General features: G+C 59.3%; 4 protein-coding genes across 9 annotated transcripts in view; 2 read left to right on the forward strand and 2 right to left on the reverse strand.

Moving 5' to 3' along the window:
• The window catches only part of FIBP (FGF1 intracellular binding protein), a 3,914-nt gene extending 3,331 nt beyond the window's left edge, over positions 1 to 583 (forward strand). Inside the window, exons 8-9 of the mRNA XM_081798553.1 lie at positions 6 to 92; positions 424 to 583. Coding sequence (XP_081654679.1) covers positions 6 to 92; positions 424 to 493 — 157 coding nt within the window. The 3' untranslated portion in view covers positions 494 to 583. The remainder of the gene's footprint in view (positions 1 to 5; positions 93 to 423) is intronic.
• Positions 584 to 714: 131 nt separating this feature from the next.
• On the reverse strand, positions 715 to 4,183 carry CTSW (cathepsin W). Of its 2 annotated transcripts, XM_031035452.2 has the most exons (10): positions 4,031 to 4,183; positions 3,654 to 3,738; positions 2,715 to 2,828; positions 2,176 to 2,321; positions 1,981 to 2,077; positions 1,821 to 1,901; positions 1,584 to 1,709; positions 1,308 to 1,372; positions 1,029 to 1,232; positions 715 to 947 (listed from the first exon to the last, which is right to left on the reverse strand). In XM_031035452.2, the coding sequence occupies exons 1-10, from the start codon at positions 4,115 to 4,117 to the stop codon at positions 837 to 839; spliced, it is 1,116 nt and encodes a 371-aa protein (XP_030891312.2). In that variant the 5' UTR covers positions 4,118 to 4,183; the 3' UTR covers positions 715 to 836. The 2 variants fall into 2 exon arrangements, with proteins under 2 accessions (XP_030891312.2, XP_081653888.1); XM_081797762.1 differs by lacking the exon at positions 1,029 to 1,232.
• A 3,843-nt stretch (positions 4,184 to 8,026) lies between these two features.
• EFEMP2 (EGF-like fibulin extracellular matrix protein 2) lies at positions 8,027 to 15,186 on the forward strand. Its single transcript, XM_006740166.3, has 11 exons — positions 8,027 to 8,086; positions 8,413 to 8,530; positions 8,745 to 8,793; positions 9,432 to 9,638; positions 10,404 to 10,526; positions 10,809 to 10,925; positions 11,077 to 11,196; positions 12,721 to 12,840; positions 12,928 to 13,054; positions 13,303 to 13,498; positions 14,383 to 15,186. Exons 2-11 carry the CDS (start codon positions 8,420 to 8,422, stop codon positions 14,542 to 14,544), a joined length of 1,332 nt encoding a protein of 443 aa, XP_006740229.1. The 5' UTR covers positions 8,027 to 8,086; positions 8,413 to 8,419; the 3' UTR covers positions 14,545 to 15,186.
• A 169-nt stretch (positions 15,187 to 15,355) lies between these two features.
• MUS81 (MUS81 structure-specific endonuclease subunit) lies at positions 15,356 to 20,962 on the reverse strand. Of its 5 annotated transcripts, none has more exons than XR_014138472.1 (16): positions 20,559 to 20,962; positions 20,341 to 20,470; positions 20,020 to 20,105; positions 19,371 to 19,469; positions 19,202 to 19,270; positions 18,945 to 19,030; positions 18,275 to 18,415; positions 17,983 to 18,078; positions 17,771 to 17,892; positions 17,580 to 17,680; positions 16,903 to 17,019; positions 16,709 to 16,804; positions 16,414 to 16,542; positions 16,235 to 16,338; positions 15,615 to 15,768; positions 15,356 to 15,522 (listed from the first exon to the last, which is right to left on the reverse strand). XR_014138472.1 is itself a non-coding variant. In XM_081797756.1 (16 exons), the coding sequence occupies exons 1-16, from the start codon at positions 20,691 to 20,693 to the stop codon at positions 15,456 to 15,458; spliced, it is 1,659 nt and encodes a 552-aa protein (XP_081653882.1). In that variant the 5' UTR covers positions 20,694 to 20,960; the 3' UTR covers positions 15,356 to 15,455. The 5 variants fall into 5 exon arrangements, 4 of the variants coding, with proteins under 4 accessions (XP_081653882.1, XP_081653881.1, XP_030891313.2 ...); XM_081797756.1 differs by having other exon boundaries at positions 15,615 to 15,698; positions 17,580 to 17,677; positions 20,559 to 20,960; XM_081797755.1 differs by having other exon boundaries at positions 15,615 to 15,698; positions 20,559 to 20,960.
• Positions 20,963 to 21,189: the final 227 nt, after the last annotated feature.

The following is a 21,189-nucleotide window of genomic DNA, read 5'->3' on the forward strand; positions in this document are numbered from 1 at the left end:
GAACCCTGCCGTTCTGACCACTGGCCACTGAGTGATGTGCGGCTCTTCTTGAATCAGTATTCGGCATCTGTCCACTCCCTGGATGGCTTCCGGTGAGAGACCCCAGGCTTCCTTTCCAGCTTGGTCTTGCTGTAGGCAGCCTCCTGCCAGGGCGTAACCCTCCTGCAGATGCAGGGTTCTCTCCTCTGCCCTAGGGGTGGAAGTCTGTGGGCCCTCCTCTTAGAGGCTGTGACCTGATCTTAGGTAGGCTCCTGAACCTCTCCACACCTCAGTTTCCCCTGTGGAACGGGAGGATCATGATGATAATAACCGTAGGAGTGGTGTGAGGAGTGAGGAAGCACTTAGGTGTATGAAGCTCTTGGAGCAGCATCTCACACATGATGGGGATTCAGGCGAAGGCCCCTGTCACTGTTTCCATTGCAGGCACCAGGCCCTCTGGGATCGCTACATGGGCACCCTCCGTGGCTGCCTCCTGCGCCTCTATCATGACTGAGGTCCCCTCCCACTGCCCTGCCCACACTGACAATAAAGCTGCCGTGACTTTGGAGGAGCCCGTGCGCGGGAGTGTGCATGGGCGTACACACATCTGTCTCTGAGCGTCATGATGCCCGTGCATAGGGATGTATGTGTATGGGGGCCCCACAGAGCCTAGGATGTGTCAGAGCGTGGGGCGTCTGCGCTCTCCCCACCCCAGCTGAGTTCACGTGCAAGACAGGGAGCTCATCTTGGTTTATTCAAGCCATAGCAGGATTAGGAGGACAGGCAAAAGCCTGGGGTGGGGGCAACAAGGAGACAGCGGGCACAGCGGGAGAGGGCTGAAGCGCGGCGGCGCAGGCTCAGCGAGGGCAGGACACCGGACGCTTCTTCGCCGATAGGTCCACGCGGGCCGTGAGCGGGTACTTGGTGATGCCGCAGGTATTACTTCCGCGGTGCAGCCGGAAATAGCCCTAGGAGGTCAAGGGGACATCAGAGCCGGAAGGTGGGGCAAGGCCTGTCCTGCCCTGTGCCCTCGGGTAGATCACACTCACCTCCTCACCCCATTCAGCACCCCACGAGTTCTTCAGGATCCAGTATGGGATTGGGCGGCGAGGATGAGGCTGGGATGAGCCTCCCTCTGCCCGCCTCCCCGCCACTGACTTGCTCGTCCCAAAACCCACCAGCAGGACAGAATGGTCCACAAGCCGGGGGTCACAGGTGGCGGGTGTGGCCTTGATCACACCCTTCCGGTATTGCTGCAAGGGCAGAGGGGCTGAGTCTGAGGCCACCTCCCCTAGATGTCCCTCCCCCCAGTCCCAACCCTTTCCCACCTGCAGTAGCTTCATGTTGATGGTCACGGTGATGGGGCCTTGGGTGGCCAGGTACCAGGCGATTGCTGGGGGTAGAAGGTACCATTAGGCCCTGCTTCCTCTCTGCCCCCTACTCTTGCCTCATAGTCTTACCCCCACCCCACCTCCCACCTCTCTGTGCCTACGTCTCTGTCTCTAGTCCAGTCTTTTGCCTCTATCCTGGTCTGTCTGTCCCTGTCATCCTGCCCCCAGGCCTGCTCCCGCCCCGCTCTGCCCGCATCCCCGCTCTGCCCGCACTCTGCTCGTTGTCCTGCAGCATGATGAAGTCCTGGATCCAGGCCACCTTCTTGTACTTCTTGGCCAGGCACTTGTGGGGTTTGACGTCCCCCCGGAATGGGTAGTCCTTTTCACTGGCCAACCCACCTGCAGATAAGCAAGGCCAGGGTGGAGGCTCAGCGCCCGAACTTCCCCCCTCCTCCCCCACCCCCCTCCACCCCCGCCCCCAAAAGCTGCCCAGAGAGGCAGGGCACTCACTGTTGTTGAGGACAGTTATGAAGGCATCCCAGACGAAGCCACCCCTGCACCCGTCCCCACAGCGGCCACAGTCAAGCAGCTCTGGCACAAGAAGGGACGGTGTGGGCTGACTGTGCCCTGGCGTCCCCCCCCCCTCACATGCCCCCTCCTTCAGCCATACCCTGCACGGAGACTTGCACCGACTGGTTGTATTTGATGCCCCACAGGGCCTCGATGTTGCCCGCTGTGGCCATGGCCCAGCAGCAGTTGCAGTTTTCCTAGCCGGGAAGGGGGGCAGTGGGAAGGTGTCCCGGCCTCGTCCCCCCTCCCCCCGCCACGCCACCGAGGCTGGACTGGGCCAGATGGGGGCAGATACCTGCTGCCTGATGGGTGAGATGATGCCCTTCAACCTTCGCCAGTCACAGCTGCGGGGCACCGACTCTCCCGACCCCACCTTTCTGCCCACGCTGGGTGCCTCTCCAGCCATCCTCTGGTGCCCATAGAGCTGGCCAAACTCCTCCTCTGGGGGATGGATGGACGGGGCCAACAGGGTCACAGTTTTGACCCCTTCTCCCCCATACTCTGCCTCTCCCACTCCAGCCATTCACATACTGGGTTATTTGAGTCCCCATGATACCCTGGGAGATAGGCACAAGGGTATGGAGGCCCAGAGAGAAGCCAGCTTTCTTCCTGGGACGCACTCGCCTGCACTTGCTGCCTCACCCCCTAAGCTGGATTAGGACCCGGACCCGCCCCTGCTTTTTGTGATTTGGGGCAAGCAAACAGGCCTCTGGTCCTCAGGCTCCCTCTCTCTGGGAAATAAATGCTGAAGGTCTGCCCTGCCCAGCCGCCAGTATCTCTGCAGAAGTCTCTGCCTGCCCACCTACCACCTAGGATCCAGGAAGTGTCCAGTACCTGTGAGGTCACTGAATGGAGTCACCCCAAACTCGGCTGTGCCCAAGTCTTCCGCCTCCAGCTGCTGAGCCTGGGCCAGGTTGCGTGCAAAGATGTCCAGGCGATGAGCATACTCTGGAGCAAGAGGGGTTGGTTCTAGGCGGCCTCCTGAGCCCACAGAAGCAGGAAGTGGCCGCTGGCTGGGCATCCTCCCACTCACACCCAGCCAGGTGAGCACAGCTCCTTTCTTGTGGCCACTGCAGGCCCCACCGCCGACATCTGGGCCAAGGAAATGGCTCCCCAGCCCCTCTAGGGTTGGCTTTTCCTCAGAGGCAGTAAGGGGGACATCTCTGCCCACCCAGAAGACAAGTAAAGGGTCTGAAGGCAGAGTGACTCAAGGGAAAGGTGGGTGGTCAGAGACCGGCTTCCTGCCAGGTCACATTCTCCCTTCACACCTCTGCCTGCATGTTCTGAGCTGGAACATGATGAAGGTGGGGAAGGGGTGGGGTATGGGTCCATGGCATGGGCAGCCTGGGCTGAAAGGTGCCCACAGACCATCCCCCTATGGAAGACGAGACCCAGAGAGAGGGCGGGAGGCAGGGCTGGGACCTCCTGGGCATGGAGAGTGAGTCCCCACACAAGATGAATATCCTTGGTGTTTCTGAAGGAACTCATGACTAGATGGTAGTCGGCCTGCTGCGCAGAGTGACAAGAAAGTGGCTGTGGAAGCAAGGGGTCCTCTGGGACGGGTAGGCCCCCAACAGCTGCTGCCTGCCCTCCAAATTCATAGCAAAGAGTGATCCTGTCGCCCCTTGTGCAACCAGGGAATACACCCCCAGCCCTGCCAACTTCCCTGCTGAGTGGCTTTGGCCCAGCCCATTCCCCACCCGGAATCTTGATTTCCTTATCTATTAAATGGGAGACAGGGGTGAGACTGGAGATGTACATGCCCCATGATACCTTCTGGGTTTGAGTAACTCCGGTTGTACTGGGTCTGGAACAACATGAAGACCTGTTTCAGCTCCAGTGGCTGGGGACCTGGATCCTGGCAAGGAACCAAGAGGGTGGGGGGAGAGCAGGTGAGGAGTCATTGCTGGGACCACACCTTGCCTTCCAGCCATGCAGGGATGGGGCTAGGGGATCAGCTGCTTGGCCTGCACGGTCTCCCTGTGTTAGCTTGGGCCTCATGGCATCATGTCAATCACCTCTGTAGCCTCAGTTGCTGTCTCTGAGAAATGGGAATAAGGCAGTTATTTCTGGAAGGGTGAGCCCTAGGCAGGAGTCTCGCAGAGGGAAGAGGATGGGAAGCAAGGGTGGTGGTGGGGGGGGGCACTTACCTGGTTCCTGAGGGAGCCTTTGATGCCTTGGGGCAGGCCTGCCACCAACAGGGCCAGGAGGCAGGAAAGGTAGACAGTTACTGCCATGGTGCTGCGGGCGAGAGTGCTGGAAGCAGGAAGCTGTGCAGACCAAGCTGGAGGGGCTGAGAGGGCGGAGCTGGAGAAACCGCAAAGGAGAAACCAGGTTGAGAGGGGGAGGTGGACCCCTTGATCACAAGAGCTGCCTCAGGCCTTCAGGCCTTTGTCCTGTACAGCCCTCAGCCTGCCTGTTTCCCACTCCACCCTTTTTCTTCATTCAGCAGATACCTGCTGCCCACCCTGTTCTGGGCAATTCTAGGGCTACAGAGAAGGATCTGTCCTTAAGGAAACAGGAATAGACAGATCCCAAGTGAGCAGTTGCCATATATGGCCATCAGTGTCGTGACAGGGAAGTCCAGGGGGCTATGGGTGCCACAGGTTTTGAAGCCCTGGGTGGGGATAGAGGGTGGTCACTGCCCCCTGGGGAAGCACTCTTGCTCATCCTGGGAAACTGAGGCAGCTCAAGGGTCATCCTCCAAGAAGCCTTTGCTGCTCCCCATCCTCTGGTGTAACCTGCAGCCCCTTGAGCCCCTGCTGTGCCTGCCTCCCAGCCACACCAGAAGCATCTGATGCACCTGTGTCCTCAGCACCCAAGCCAGGGCCCAGCCCCGAGCAGGCTTGATGGGTGTTTGTAGACCTAACAAGTGGTTGTCACTGGGTTTTATTTTTTAAAATTTTTAAGATTTTATTTATTTATTTGACAGCACAAGCCGGGGGAGCAGGAGGGAGAGGGAGAAGCAGGCTCTCCGCTGAGCAGGGAGCTGGACGTGGGGCTCGATTCCGGGATCATGACCTGAGCCGAAGGCGGGCACTTAACTGACTGAGCCACCCAGGCGCCCCCGCTGTCATGGGTTTTAAATAGGAAAGTTCAGGGTCTAGGGTACGGTAAGTGGCGGCTACTGCCTTGTCCTGTTCATCATTCTTATCACAGTCTGGGGATGGGGATGAGGGGCCACGTTGAGTGCAGAAGGGATGAGGGCAGGGAAAGTCAGGGTCCTGGAGGTCAGGAGAAGCACTGCGAGGAGGCAACCCCGAGTGGTGGGCGTACTCAACGCCTAACACTGCAAAGACTCAAAAGTTGAGTCGCAGGGCGCCTGGGTTCCTCAGTTGGTTGAGCGTCTGCCTTCGGCTCAGGTCATGATCCCGGGGTCCTGGGATCGAGCCCCACATCGGGCTCCCTGCTCGGTGGGGAGTCTGCTTCTCCCTCTGCCCCTCACCCTGCTCGTGCTCTCTCTCTCTCTCTCTCAAATAAATAAATAAAATCTTTTAAAAAAAAAAAAAAGTTGAGTCGCCAACTGTGTACCCAGTCATTCCCCTCTGGGCCTCAGATCCTCATCTCTAAGTGGCAACAATTCCTTTGAGTGGAATGACTGTGGGCACCTATGACCCTGGCTGGCACATAACAGGTGTTCAAATGGTGGGTCCTTAATACTCTACTCAGAGGCAGGGAGCCCAGAGTCTTGGAATCGGGGTGACTCGAGTTCGAATCCTGTCCTTACCATTCTGGCTATTCCTGGACAAAGCTCAGCCTCTCTCATCTGTGAAATAGGGTGGTAACAGCACCCCTCCCTGGCTTGGCAGGATTGCATGAGGTGCATGCAGGCGCCTGGAAAGGCTATGCCTTGATAATCAAGAGCTATTATTTTTATTATTTTTTTTAAATAACAGCTTTATTGAGACATAATTTACAAGACATAAAAATTCAGCCTTTTAAAAAAAAAAGATTATTTATTTGACAGAGAGAGAGAGCACGCACAAGCAGGGGGAACAGCAGGTGGAGGGAGAGGGAGAAGCAGGGTCTGCACTGAGCAGGGAGCCCGATGCGGGACTCGATCCCAGGACCCTGGGATCATGACCTGAGCTGAAGGCAGACACTTAACCAACTGAGCCACCCAGGAGCCCCAAAATTCAGCCTTTTAAAGTATACAATTCACTGGAGCACCTGGCTGGCTCAGTCGGAAGAGCACACGACTCATGATCTCGAGGTTGTGAGTTTGAGCCCCATGTGGAGTGTAGAGATTACTTAAATAAATAAAAAAATTTTTAAAAACTTTACACAATTCAGTGGTTTTAGTGTATTTGCGTAACTGGACAATCATCACCACCATTTGATTTCAGAGTATTTTCATCACCCCAAAAGAAACCCCATGTCCATTAGCAGTCACCCCCTAGTTGCCCCTTCCCCTGGCAAATACTAATTTGTCTCCTAGATTTCTCTATTCTGATGTGTCCTATAAGTGGAATATGAGGATGTTGGTGTCTGGCTTCTTCCACCTAGGGAAATATTTTCAAGATTCATCCTTGTTTTAGCACACATCAGTACTTCATTCCTTTTTATGACTGAGTAACATTCCATCGTATTACCACATTTTGTTTATCCATTCATCAATTAATGGACATTAGATTGTTTCTACATTTTGGTTCTTATGAATAGTGTTGCTATGAATGTTGTGTATAGATCTTTTCGGGTGGACATATGTTTTCAATTCCCTTGGGTATATACAGGGGAGTGAAATTTCTGGGTCATGTGGTAACATTTTGAGGTCCTGCCAAACTGTTTTCCAAAGAGGACCATCTTATATTCCCACCCATAGTGTATGAGGGTTCCAATTTCTCCATATCCTCGCCAACACTTGTTATTGCCTGTCTTTTGGTTTTAAAGAGCTATTATTTTTAGCATCCTCGCCCCAGTGGCTGGGAAGGATCTGGGGGGTCGAGGGGTGCACTCCCCAACTCACCTTGAACCCCAGGGCTGACCTCGGGATCCACGTGCCCCCATCAGTACACCCTCTTCCTGGGCAGGGCTACACTGGGGGCGATCGTGAGGATAAACAAGGGTGGGAAAGGGAAGGCTGGGCTCAGCAGTTCCCGCACTTCGTCTGCCCCCGGCCGGAGATCCCTGGACACGCGTCCCTTTCCCGTCTGGCCCCGCCCTGAGACGTGGGCAGGAGGAGGCCCCGCCCCTTCCTGGGAGCCAACTCCGCCCAAACTCCTCCCCAAAAGGCGCGCCCTCTGCTTGAAAGAGAAGGCAGAAATCCCGAAGTTGGGGGTGGGGGTGGGGACCCATTTGGGAGGAGGGCCGGTAAGGCACTGCCACCGGACCCTGGCGTCCTGGACGCGAAAGTTCAGCCCTGCGTGCCTTCTCAGGGGCTTCCATTCATTCTAGGCCAAAAGGCAACTGCGGACCCCGCTCCCGAACTGTTGTAGTTTCGCGGACCGATTGTTGGGAGGAGGCGGTCCTCGAGTGAAGGGACCACCTGGCTGACAGCCCTAGGGATGGAGGAGAGAAGGGACAGAGATGAACAGTTCTGGGCCTGGGAGCGTCTTGTCCTCGGGCGAGGGTCTGGGAACCCTGAATGAAATTTTGGTATTCCCAGAGTGACTGTCCGGATGCACAGAACAAGATTCTGGAGCGGGTAGAGCAGGGTCTGGAAGCTCCAGGATTAGGTGGGGTCCAGGTGCCCAGGATGACATTCTGGGAGGGGCAGAGTGTGGAGGCCCCGGCATTATGTGGGTGCACAGGGTGGAATTCTAGGAGCCCAGATTAGGTAGGGTCCAGGTGCGCAGGATGACATTCCGGGTTGCGTAAAGTGAGGGCCTAGGGGCTCCCGGGTGAGTCTGGGGGCCTGGCATCAAGGCCATGCCCCCAGGGTGGGGAGCTAGGGGGACCCTGGCCCTGCGCCGGGAGGCGGCTCCCCGCCGCGCCGCGGGGGACCGGGTGGGGGCCTGCGGCTGGCCGGGGGCGGAGAAGCGGGGGGTCGGGGTCCCTCCCCCTGGCGCGGGCTCAGGAATCCGCCGAGGGGCGGGCGGAGGCGCCGGGGTGGGCCGCGCCGCAGCGGGCGGGCGGGCGGGCGGGGGGCGCTTCCTGGGGCCGCGCGTCCAGGGAGCTGCGCCGTCCACCCGTCCGTCTGCCCGCAGGCACTGCGCGAACCAGCCGAGCCGCCGGAGACGCGGGCCGCGGGGGCGTCGCGGGCTCAAGTGAGTGGCCGTCCGTGGGGGGAGGGCGCGAGCCGGAGTCTCGGCCGAGTCGGCGTCAGCGCAGAGCCGAGAGGCCCGCGCTCCTGAGCCCGCGCCACTGGGGGACCGGGCGGGGGCGGGGCGGCCGCGGACGGGTGGGCCCTGAACCCTGGCCGCGGGAGGAGTGGGCCCTCGGCCCTGGGAAGCTCCGGGGCCCCAAGCCCGGTCCCGAGCGGGAGGCGGCTGGGGCCAGGGGTCTGAGTCCTGGAACGGGGCATGGGGGGTGCGTGGCAGAAGCGTCCTGACCCCCCTTCCCCCACTACCCCTGCACCACCACCACCTCCCAGCCCCAGGATGCTCCCCTTCGCCTCCTGCCTCCCCGGGTCTCTACTGCTCTGGGCGCTGTTGCTGCTGCTTTTGGGGGCAGCGTCTCCCCAGGATTCCGAGGAGCCCGACAGCTACACGGTGGGGACAGCGGGCCCGCGGGCCTGGGATGGGCTGGGTAGGGCGCAGAGACCAGGATCCTGGGGGAAGATTCTCCCTCCCCTGGTTGGTGAAGCATCTGGGGGGCCATTGTTTGGAGCAGGCTGGGAGGGTGGCCAGGCTCAGGCCCTGATCTTGGCCTGGTCATTTGAAGGGGACTGGGGCTGACTACTGGTCATCTCTGGTCCCTTTGTAGGAATGCACAGATGGCTATGAGTGGGACCCCGACAGCCAGCACTGCCGGGGTGAGTGTGCCTGGGGGACTGACCCACCCCCAGGAACTGGGCAACGGACTGGCACCTTAGCTCCAAGAGCAGCAGCGGGGAGCCCGATGACCTGTCCTCTGCCCAGCCTGGCTTGGCAGAGGCCAGCTCTGATTCTCTGGGGGCCAGCTCAGCTAGGGGTGGAGAAGCCATGCAGGCCCCTCCCTCTCAGAGAAACCCAGGACACCCTGCCCCCACCCCTCAGTAGGCTGGGGAGCAACAGGGCATTGCCCAGAGGAGCTCGGTCTTGGATACCTCTAACCAGTCTCCTATCGAGCTCTGTCCCATCAGGGCCTGGGAAGGCAGTGTCTACGGGGTGGGGGTAAGGAGGCCTGCACGTCATTCTTGGGCTGAGCCAGGGCCAGGGCTTTGGGGAGGGGTAGAGACCCTCTTGGGGACAAGAGTATGGGGGTGACTCCGGGAACAGTCACCCCCCCCCCCATCAGCCCTGACAGGCCTTGGGGAAGGGTCCTGGGCAAGCAACCTTAGCTTGGTGAGTAGAGAGAGAAGGCCTTGCCTGGGTCACACAGCTTATAGAAGGCCGAGCTGGGCCCCTGCCTGCCGTCCACTTTACAGCCAGCCCAGGAGACTGGCTGTGCCCAGCAGGCCCCTCTCTGCAGATGTCAACGAGTGCCTGACCATCCCCGAGGCCTGCAAGGGGGAGATGAAATGCATCAACCACTATGGGGGCTACTTGTGCCTGCCCCGCTCAGCTGCCGTCATCAATGACCTGCATGGCGAGGGACCACCACCACCAGTGCTCCCCGCTGAACACCCCAACCCCTGCCTACCGGGCTACGAACCTGACGAGCAAGAGCGCTGTGTGGGTGAGTGAGGGTCACCTTGGCACCAGGGCTTTCGGTCCTCCTGCCAAGCATCTATCACGGCATCTTAAAAACTCAGACCTCGGGGCACCTGGGTGGCTCAGTCGGTTAAGAGGCTGCCTTCGGCTCAGGTCATGATCCCGGGGTCCTGGGATCGAGCCCCGCGTCCAGCTCCCTGCTCGGCAGAGAGCCTGCTTCTCCCTCTCCCTCTGCCTGCCACTCTGCCTACTTGTGCTCTCTCTCTCATCTATCTGTCAAATAAAAAAATAAAATCTCTAAAAAAAAACCACCTCAGACCTCAGTTGCAAACTTGCTCAAAAGCAAGGGTTACTAGGATAACTTTGTGCGGGGCCTGCCGCAGGTGGTCCCACCTCCTGTCCTACTGCTCCAGCCAGCACCTGGAACCCCCTCTCCACTGCTGGAGACCCACTGCCAGAGCTCTGCCCCCTACCCTCTTCCTGATCCAGACCCCACCCCTGGCTGCCATGGGCCTTGGAGGAGGAAGGCCCTGGAATCAGCATTCCTGGGAGTCTGGACAGGGCCTTATTTCCTGTGCGCTTAGGGGTGCCTCTCCTGTTGGCTCCCAGGCTGACGGACTGTTATTTGTGCTGTCGGGAGGCTCTAATCCATGTGCTTCCTTCTCGGGGGTGCCAATTATCCACGCACCCACGTGAGCGGTACCTGACCTGTGTCCCTCTGTGCGGAGGTGTCTGTCGCGTCGGGTGGTGCACGGGCTCCTGGGCGGGGGCTGAGTGGTGTCTCCTGCAGACGTGGACGAGTGTGCCCAGGCCTTGCACGACTGCCGCCCCAGCCAGGAGTGTCATAACCTGCCCGGCTCCTACCAGTGCACCTGCCCCGACGGCTACCGCAAGATTGGGCCTGAATGTGTGGGTGAGTCCGGGGAAGAGCCTCTCTAGTCCCTGCTCCGTGCCCTTGGCCTGGCTCTCACCCTAGCACCTGACCCCCCACGCCAGCTCACCGCCAGGCTCGACCCTCGTTCCCTGCCACCTCTGTCTTCCTGTCACCGGTCACAGGACTGTGAGGGTCTGTGTGTGAGTCCTGGCTGACCTGGCCCAACTCAGCGCCCCGGACCCAGGCGAGACTATGGGTGGTGCGGCCTTGAGTGCCAGCTGACCCATGCGCTCTGCCCCCTCCCCCCGGCCTCCCCCCCAGATATAGATGAGTGCCGCTATCGTTACTGCCAACATCGCTGCGTCAACCTGCCCGGCTCCTTCCGCTGCCAGTGCGAGCCGGGCTTCCAGCTGGGGCCCAACAACCGCTCCTGCGTAGGTGAGGCTGGGCCAGGCCAGGCTCCTGGGTCCCGGGCGGCGGGGCGGGGCAGGGCGCCGGAGCTCGCTTTCCGACCAGCCTAGGCAAAGTGGGCGCTCTGGGCGGCTCCTTGGCTTTCACCCCTCCTGTTTTTTTTTCCCTGAACCCCCAGATGTGAACGAATGTGACATGGGGGCTCCATGTGAGCAGCGCTGCTTCAATTCCTACGGGACCTTCCTGTGTCGCTGCCACCAGGGCTATGAGCTGCATCGGGATGGCTTCTCCTGCAATGGTGAGAGCCGCCCCTCTCCCCTGGGCTCCTCCACGGGTCTCCCAGGCCCTGGGTCGTGCTGTGTTTCCTGCCACCCAGTCCTCCATTTGGTGCCTCCGTGTCCCATCCATCCTGCACCCACCTACCTCCTCCGTATTCCACCCCTGGCTGATTGCAGGACACCTGCACACCTGCCCGCCGGAAGTTGAGGTTGGGAGGAAGGCACGGAGGGGAGCAGGAGGGAGCACTGAAGCTCAGAGGGGAGACTGACAAAGGATGTGGGTGCTCCCCTCTTTGGGAGTCAGGTGGACCTGCATTCAAATCCTAGACTAGGGCCCGCCACTCTTTTGAGCCCATTTCCACTTCTGTAAAATGGGTTGTCTTGAGGATGAAGTGGGACAGAACAAGACAAGCTTCATCAAGTCCCAAGCCACAACGTTTTAAAGTCAACTTCCATTTGTTGAAAACCTTCCCTGTGCAGCACATTTCCCTTGCATACTTGGCCTCGTTTAATCCTGCCAGCAATCCTATGATGAAAGTATGCATTTTTCCTTCCTCTGCAAAATGAGGATGGTAATGTCTCCCTCGAGGTTTTGGGGGGAGGATTGTTTAAAAAAATAGTAAGCATAAAGTCCTTCAACGAAGAGAGGTTAAGTGACTTGCCCAAGGTCATACAGCTAGGGTGAGGTGGCCCCAGGTTTCCACTCTGCACTTCTCACTCCTTGTCAGCTGGTCAGGCACCCTGTCTGTGTTAGGCTTTGCTGCTCTACGGCCCCACTGGGTGGGGTGCCCGGCTCGGTGCTAGGCAGCATGAAGGGAGCCAGAGCAGGAACCGTGGCTCCTGCCTGTGAGCACGCAGTTGGCAGGAGGGGGCTGTATGCTTAGGCTGGTTGTGGGTTGCAGGAATTGGGCAAGTTACTGGAAACCGTAACAGGCTGGGTCCTCAAGGCTCATCTAGTCTAACCCACTCATTTTATTGACAGGGACATTGAGGTTCCCCAAACTCAGGACTTAAAGCCAAGCCTCTAGATTCACAGTGCTTCCATTCAGTACTGTCTTGCTGTGCTGGGGCAGAGAGCTCTGGGAGCTGGGCGGTCTGGGCAGACCTTTCTTTGAGTCCTCTGTCCCCTCACTGAGCTTTGCAGGGTTTGTCTCACCCTGCCCTGTCTTTCCATACTGAACCTAACATAGGGCGCTCCTATGTGGGTGCTCCCCTCTTTGGGAGTCAGGTGGACCTGCATTCAAATCCTAGACTAGGGCCCGCCACTCTTTTGAGCCCATTTCCATTTCTGTAAAATGGGTTGTCTTGAGGATGAAGTGGGACAGAACAAGACAAGCTTCATCAAGTCCCAAGCCACAACGTTTTAAAGTCAACTTCCATTTGTTGAAAACCTTCCCTGTGCAGCACATTTCCCTTGCATACTTGGCCTCGTTTAATCCTGCCAGCAATCCTATGATGAAAGTATGCTCTCTCTGTGAACCTTTATGGGACTGAATTGAGAGGATCGCCTTTGGTCCAGATCCCTCATCCACACTCTCCCTCAGATATCGATGAGTGCAGCTACTCCAGTTATCTCTGCCAGTACCGCTGTGTCAACGAGCCTGGTCGCTTCTCCTGCCACTGCCCGCAGGGCTACCAGCTGCTGGCCACGCGCCTCTGTCAAGGTACAGGGGGCCCCAGTGGGGCGGGCAGGGTGGTATCAGGGGCTGGTGGCCTGATGTCTGGGTTCCAGCCCCTTTCCCCTGACACAGACATTGATGAGTGTGAGTCGGGCGCGCACCAGTGCTCTGAGGCCCAAACCTGTGTCAACTTCCACGGGGGCTACCGCTGCGTGGACACCAACCGCTGCGTGGAGCCCTACGTGCAGGTGTCTGACAAGTGAGTCGTCGCGACGCCAGGCCCCCCTGCAGAAACTGCAACTCCCAGAGGGCTCTGCGGCTGACGGGCTGCCGTTCGGGCAGGCTAGTGCCTCGAGGGCCTATGGGAATTGTAGTCCTTCATGACAACAATGCGAACTGTTCTAGCAGGAATGGGAGGATATTTTGGGGGTCCCTATTTTTAGGGGTGGGACCAAATTTGGGGTGTGGGCCAGGACCTCATTCGTGTCCCCATTTCGGGGTCTCTAGTCGCTGCCTCTGCCCGGCCTCCAACCCCCTGTGCCGGGAGCAGCCCTCGTCCATCGTGCACCGCTACATGAGCATCACCTCGGAGCGCAGTGTGCCCGCGGATGTGTTCCAGATCCAAGCGACCTCTGTCTACCCTGGCGCCTACAATGCCTTTCAGATCCGTGCGGGAAACTCGCAGGGGGACTTCTACATTAGGGTAAGGCTTTCCCCTAACTGCACCCCTCAACTGACATGCGTAATCCAAAATTGAATTCCAGGAAACCTTAAGTGGGAGACTCGGCTCTACCACCATGTCCCGCCTCTTCTCTCAAAGCCCCGCCCCCCGGGAGGTGGAATTTCTGTAGAAAGGTAGGGGTATTCTAAATTCCCTCGGTACAAACTACAGGTTGTTAAATGCAATTCCAACCAGGCACTTGGACACTGGGGTTTGAGTCCCTGCACTGGTTTCCATATGTGGCCTCAATTTCTTCACCCTTAGAACAAGGCACTGGCATGAGAGGCCTGCCCAGGTAACAGACACAGCAGAATCTGGGGAAGGCAAGCAGATGGAGCTGGGCCTTGGAGAGAGAGGCAGCGGGGGTTGGTGCGGGGGGCCTGGGGTCCAAGAATCCAGCTCTCTGCTGGTGGAGCTATTAGGAAGGAGGGGTCCAGGCATGATTCACAATGAGAGGGGTCCAAGGGGTTTATCTGATATCAGTCCTTGTTTTCTCTTTCTGAAATTGGATGCTCTGAAGGGAAGTCTGCCTGCTCCAGGTCACCAAAGGCCCCACCACTCCCAAGAGTCTCCCACCTGGCCTTGAATCATCAGTTGACCCTGGTTAGACAAAAGAACTAGGTGGAAAGGGTGGGAAGAGCACCAGTGGGACATTTCTGAGGGCAGGAGCCTGGGTGCACCACAGCCAAGATGTCAAGGTATCACAGAGCCGGATGAGAGCCTGAGGTCACAGCCTGGCGGGCTCTCTCCTTCACAGCCAACTGCTCGTGGGTTCAAGATACGGGACAGGGAGGTGATGCCGGGGCAGGGTCTTGGCATGTAGGTTGACGCAATCTACATGTCCCCCCACCCACTGTACCCTGCAGCAAATCAACAATGTCAGCGCCATGCTGGTCCTCGCCCGGCCTGTGACGGGCCCCCGGGAGTACGTGCTGGACCTCGAGATGGTCACCATGAACTCCCTCATGAGCTACCGGGCCAGTTCTGTACTGAGACTCACCGTCTTCGTGGGGGCCTACACTTTCTGAGGAGTGGGTGGGGAGCCCTCAGGGAGGGAGAGGCTTCCTGCAGCCGAAGAGCTTGGGGCTCAGGGATGACTGTGCTCGCTGCAAGGGCAGATGCTGTTGTGAAGAGTAGAAAGAGAAAGGCAATAAAGGGAGAAAGAAGGAGTCCTGGTGGCTGAGGTGGGTGGGTAACACTGTAGTGAACCCCGGACGGGGGAAGGGGCCAGGCTGTGGGAGGCGGGCCAATCACCTAAAGGGGGGATGTCTCTGTCCAGGCTCAGGGGGCACCATAGATAGGAGCTGGGAACTACATCCCCAAGGCTGGGATTGGTCCACATACCATGCGCATCAGAATCACTTTGAGAAGAGATGTAAGAAGGCTGCAGACTCCAGGACCCAGCCCAGGAACTGGGGTTCGACTGGTTTGTGGGGGACCTAGGAAACCCCACGGTAGACAATGGAGGCCTTGGGTTTCAATTCCAGCTTGTCCTCAATCAATTTGGCTAAACCCTAGTAGCTTCCTGGGCCTCAGTTTTCTAATTCATAAAATGAGGCAATTAGAGTATGAGCGCTTTCCAAACATTTCTTTTCCAAAATACGGAACCTGTTATCAAAGGAAATGTTATTTGATCAGGAACTCTGATGACATAAACTAGATTCAAAGTTGCAACGCCTCACTGACTCCATCTCCCTGGTGGTATCAATGCTCTCCCAGGGAACCCGAGTCCCGAGGAGCTCAGTTTAAAAACCACTGGACCTGCTGGTCTCCCCGGTTCCCGCCTGGATACTTCACAAGGCCGCTGGGGCCTGGCATCACCTCCATAATACACAAAGCTGCAAATACTTATATTTTTATTGTAGCCCAACAGATTCTGATTAAAAGGCTGGCTGGCCTGTGAAGGTGGGCGGGGGTGGAGTCAGCCTCGTGGCACAGCTCAGGTGAGGGGGCCGTAGCAGCAGTAGAGTTGGGAGAAGGTCCTGCTCAGAGCGGGCCCCAGATTCCTGCACAAAGAGAGAGGCAGGTGAGGGTCAGGCCGTGGGCCAGAGCACCCCAGCCTCAGCCACCTCCTCTGGGCTCTTTTCCTTGCCGTCACCTCTGCAGTGGGCCACACTTGATGGTGCTCAGCAGCATGTCCTGTTCCTTGGGGCTGGCACAGGCGTCATAGGCGGCCAGCAGGCTGGGGGTGGGGTGGGGTGTTTGAGTTTCTAAAGCTTGACAATAGCACGCAGCTGGCCCACTCTGGGTGGCTGGGCCACCATTAGGGGAGACAGGCAGAAGGGGTCAGCATGGGGTAGGGGAGTCGGAACCGCTGCTGCACTTCCTGAGCCTGGCATTCAAGGTCCTATTCCATCCAGCTCACCATCCCTTCATGCAGCGGCAAATGTGCCCCAGGTATGGCCATCTTTGGCCCCGTCTTCATGGCCCAACCCCCTCCTCCAGAAGCCTTCTCTGCTGCACCAGGTGGCGGGTCCCCCTCCCTCCTGTAGCCTCCCCTAGTGGCTGAGATCCCGTCTGGTCCGCCTGGTCCATCTGGTCCGAGCTGGCTCTGTCTGCCTTAACCACCTGACCTCCGTGACCTCAGTCAGGTCTGTCCGTCTGTGTGTCTGTCCAGCCCTGGCAGGGCCAGACCCCTGCACAAAGCATAGGTAGAGCCGAATTCCACGCAGGTAGGGCAGGGGCAGGGGGCCCCCGGGGAGCTCTGTGGGGGCCTACCTGGCAGGGGTGCCGTACTGGTCCATTATGGCTGCTGCCTTCTCCCCACTCACCCCGCGCACCTGCATCAGCTGCCGGGCGAACACCTCCCGCACAGACTGGGCCTGGGGTGGGGGAGGACTGTATCAGGAGTGGGCCAGGGCCGGGCCGCGTAAGGAGGCACTGGGTGGAGGCAGTACCTTGTTCTTGATGGCTCCTGCGTTGAAGTCATTGAAGGTGAGGAGTGAGCAGAGAGGATCTGAGGAGGACCCAGGCCTTGAGTCAGGGTCCCCTGAGGGTCCCCAGGGGCGACTGCAGAGGGTACGGCCCTGAGGGAAGAGGGAACTGAGGCCAGGACAGAGCTCTAGGGGACCAGCCCCCAGCCAGTCCTTGCCAAATCCTAGGCCTCCGTGGGCCAGCCTGAAAAACAGGGCTCTTGCTCACTTCACTTCCTCGGGGGGAGCATAGGGCCCAGGGACACGGGCGCCTGCTCACCTGGTAGAGTCTCTGCAGGCCCTGAGTCAAGAGGGCCAGGTAGGCAGCTGACTCCTTAATGTCCGCCGTGCGCTTCACAAAGAAGCCATCGATGACCTGGGGAAGAGGAACCCACCCAAAAGAGGAAGGGGACTCCTGGCTGGAGCCACGCACCGTGGGGTCCCTACCAGCCTGGCCTGGCCCTCCTGGCTCACCTGAGTGTTGGTGACAGCCTGCAGCAGCGTGCTCTCAGGAAGGCTGAGGTGGTCCGCCGAGCCGTGCTCCTCCACCAGGTACACTCGGTGGCCCAGGCCGCAGCGCTTCAGCCGGAACTGGGGTGGCAGACAGGCAGGAGGGTCAGGCCTGGAGGCCCATGGGCCAGCTGTCCATCATGTCACATTCAAAATCATCACGGGACCCTGGCCCCACCAAGCCACCTCCTCGTCCTCCCTAGCTTCTCTGCCTGTTTCAGAGGGCCTCCACCTTTGCTCACACTGTTATTACCGTTGCACGGAAAAGCCTTACACTATCTCTGAATGATGTCTGTTCTCCAAACCTCTCTTGGCCTACACATGGCACGACTATGTGGTCAGCCCAGCAGCCAGCACCTACACTGAGGTCTGGGTCTTGCTTATCCCAGACTGGAGGGCCTGGCCACCCAAGGGATCTTGACTATGCTCCTCAGGCCAGCCAGTCACCCTGCGCACCTACTGTGCACCTGCAGGGGCCCCGAGGGGTCTGATCTTGGGCTGCCTGGGTGCAGCTCGAACGGGGGTGTGGCCATGGGAGCTCTGCCTTGAGGCCAGTCCGAAGTGCCCTGGACACCTCTGGGCCACGGAGGAGCCCTAGGGCAGACAGGGAACGGGGAGCATGGCGAGGCCAGTCTAGGAACCTTCTGCTCGCGGAAGCGCCCATCTATGATGCTGCTACAGAGGTCGTCCAGCCGCTTGCGCTCCACGATGTGGTCCAGGACGAGCTCCTTAGGTCTTGCTGCTGGGAGGCCAAGAAAGGTTCTGCTGGCTCGCGTCCTCCCAACCCACCAGGCCCTGCCTCTGATACCCGCCCTCTGTCCACACCCCTTACCTGGGTCTCTGGGCCTGGTCTCTTGAGCCACCCACACAAAGTCCCCAACGTGCAGCTTGCGCACTGTGTGGGTCACATGCAGCCGCTGTAGCTCGAGGAGCAGCTCTGACCTGTGCCCCGCCCTGGAGTTGTGAGACAGGAGGCCCAGATCAGGGCAGGCCCCTATCACCGCCCCCCCAGCATCCTCTCCTTTGCTGCCCGCCCCCACTCACCCCTTGGCTTCGCCAACGTCCACACACAACAGCACCCTGTACTCTCCAGGCCCAAGCGCCAGTGGCGGCTGCTGGACACTCCCTTCGCTGGCGCCACTATAAGGAGGAGGGAGGTATTGGTGTGTCTGAGGCCAGAACATCAGTGCCAGGCAGTCCCCCCCGCCACCGCCCCCTCCACCCCCCACAACCCACAGTGGGTGGGGCAGCTCAGCTGTAGATGATGGAGAGAGGGCTGGCCTCATTTCTGGGACCCCTCTTGCTCCCCTGTCATGCCCCTCCTCGTCCTCCTTACAGCTCAGCAGAGGCTGCTCCTGGCACTTCTGGCTCCTCCCCAGGGGGCTCCTCTGGCCCGATGTCCACATTCAGTGAGCTCAGGCCCTCTGACTCAGCCAGCTTCTGGGCCAGCTCCAGACCCTCTGGAGTCAGTGAGTACCTGGTAGATGAACACAGATCTCCCTCTTTCACTCACACCTGGCAGGCTCTCCTGCCTGCCCCCAGCTCGGCTGGTCTCACCAGCCTTGGCGACCCTTGCACAAACAAGTCACCCCCAGGCTGTGTTCTCGTTCCTCAGATCAGCCTCCTTTGGACCTGCCCAGGGACATTTCTCAGTGTGCAATAAGCACGTCTCAGATCACCTTTCCCTCCTCTCCGGAGTGCCGCTCCTGCATCTCTCCCCACTAAATTCTAAGATGTGTCCAAATGCTGTGTCTTCAGCAAAGCTGTTCTGCTCTTCCAATAACCTGTGGCACCCTCTCCTGCCCCCTACCTACTGCTTGGTCTCTCGGATTCTCTTGGTACTCCCACGGTATGGGCTCTTGGGAGTAAGGCCTCCCTTCCCACACCCATCTCAACAGCACGAGGCCTGCAATTTGCTGGGTGACTGTAGGGCCCCACTCAGAATGTCATGCACGTTCTCTCCCCCCACACACACTGCCCCCCCGCCCCGCCGTAGTTGACCCCACCTGGCTGGCCGGTGTGTCCTGAGAACCAGGTTCCTGTGAAGGAGGGAGCGGAGGGCTGGCCAGGGCCGAGTACTCCCAGGGGCCACCTGTCCATAGGGGAGGAGACCCTTAGAAAGCTCCTGGTGCTACCACAGTCCAACTCCCTGGGCCCCAAACCACTGCTTGCTCCCAAGAAGAGAAGTCTCTGGTGGGCTTAGGGTCTGATCCACAGCTCCATCCTTTCACTCGGCTCCCTCCCTTCCCACCTCAGGGCTCACCTTGGGAGCTTTCTGGGCACACCTCTGCAGCAGCTCCTCCTTGGTTAGGAAGCTGTGGCCACTAGGATTCTGTAACCAAGGGAGGGTCAGTGCTGGGGCCGGCCCCCTCCAGGAGCCTCGGGCCCCACTGCTTGGGTGCTCCTGACTCCTGGGTCGGCCCCGTGCTCACCAGGTGTTCCCTGTAGAGCAGCAGCAGCACTGCGCGTGCGCCCGAGCACCGAGCCGGCCAGTAGCCGCCCAAGCCCCCTGCTTTGGGCTGGGCTGGAATCTGAAAGATACACCGAGGCTTTGGACGCAGAAACCAATCAGCCATCGTGGACTGAATCTCTGGCAGGGCTGAGGGTCGGATTCTGTCTCGGCAGGCTACATGGCCCGAGCAAGTCCCCCAGCCGCCTCTCGGTTTCCCTGTCTGGAAAATGGGTCTGATGATGGGACGACCTGTAAAGCTGGGCTGAGACGGTGGGAGGGTTGCGGGGGTGGGAATGGGGTGAGGGGTGTAATCTGCCTGACCCAGCCTCAGTTCTACCATTGGCTGCAGAACAGAGGTGGTAAGGCAAGAAAAGCCAATAATAGCAATCCTCACGACTTACTGGGCTTGGCCCCCTAAATAGCCTGATCGTGGAACTCTCACCTGACTCTATTATCATTCAATATCTCCACCTACAGAGAAAAAAACTAAGTACCAGAGTAAGTCATTTGCCCAAAGCCAGGCCTCACTGGTGGCAGATCTGGACCCAGGCCTGCCAAGTCACCCAAGCCAGAAAATCTTACTCCCGGTGCTCCCACTTTCCTTTTCACTGCCCTCGCCCACTTCTCACTGGCTTGGAAGAGTCCTGGACTCTGGCAAGGGGCCCTTCCCGGGCTGGACTCTTCTCTCCAGATGGTGAACTCGGGGCATGGTCACCTGCGGGAGCAGAAGAGAGTCAGTGCCACGGAATCCAGCAGGCGGGAAGGTCTGGAACGCTGCCAGCTCCCGTGGTAGGTGAGAGGGGTGAGGTTCGGCAAGCCAGCCACTAGCCTGAGGTCAAACAGCAACTTGGACGTGAGTGGGGAGCCTGAAGCTAAGGCATCCCAGGTGGTTATGGAGGCTGCGCCTGGGGGAGGCTCCGGGGACCACCGGCCCTGACTCTTTCGCTCACCGCCTGATGCTTCGTGCTGCTGCAGCCGCTGGTCCAGCATACGGCAGAGCCTGTCTCCGAAGTGCTGTAGGATCTTAGCTTCCTTGCCGTTGCGCAAAGGCAGTGGGTACCGCCGGAGGGAGCGCAGGGCCTGGCGAGGGCAGGGGTACCGGACTGGGTCAGGGCGGGCCTGGTTGTCTGGCTCCGCCCGCACCTGTCCGCATCGAGCCGGGACCCACCTTCTGAAACACGAATTGCGTGCGGCGCCCCCTACTGGCTGCCTCGTCCCGCCATTCGGTTAGCCAGCGTACGAAGAGCGGGTTGGGGCAAACGGGCAGCGGGCGTTTCCGGCCCAGGCGGACCGGCGCTGCCATGAGCCTCAGGGCGGGTCCTCTGGCGCGTCGCGCCGACCCGACTAGGACGCCGCCAGTTCTGGAGACGGGATTCGAACACCTGGCTCTGGAGGGTGAGGGCGGGACCTCTCCAATCACGTGGCCCCACGCGGGGCACTAACTAGAGAACAGCCTCCTCCTGCTGCCCTCCCCGCCCCTGCACTACTCTAAGTGGTTGGTGCCGAGCTCTTTCTCTCCGGCCTTTCACCCTCTCGCCCCTCCCGGCCCAAACTAGTCTTTTGGACTGGCCCCACCCAGACCGCCCAACCCCAGCCCTGACCCGCCCCTTCCTCCCACCCCAGATTCAAGAGCGGGGTCCTCTTTGTGCGGGACAGAAAGCCGACAGCGTCCCCGTGTGGCTGGGAGGGCTGGCTGGGGGTGGTGCTTAACATCAAGGAACCTGAGGCTGTCAGTTTCAGTCTCACCTTTGCTGAGGATGCTGGAGACTGGGCTTCTGAAAAGCCCAAGAGGTGGGCGT

This window comes from Leptonychotes weddellii, chromosome 11 (genome assembly GCF_054177405.1).
Source record: "Leptonychotes weddellii isolate Sample4059 chromosome 11, ASM5417740v2, whole genome shotgun sequence".
Lineage (NCBI taxonomy): Eukaryota > Metazoa > Chordata > Mammalia > Carnivora > Phocidae > Leptonychotes > Leptonychotes weddellii.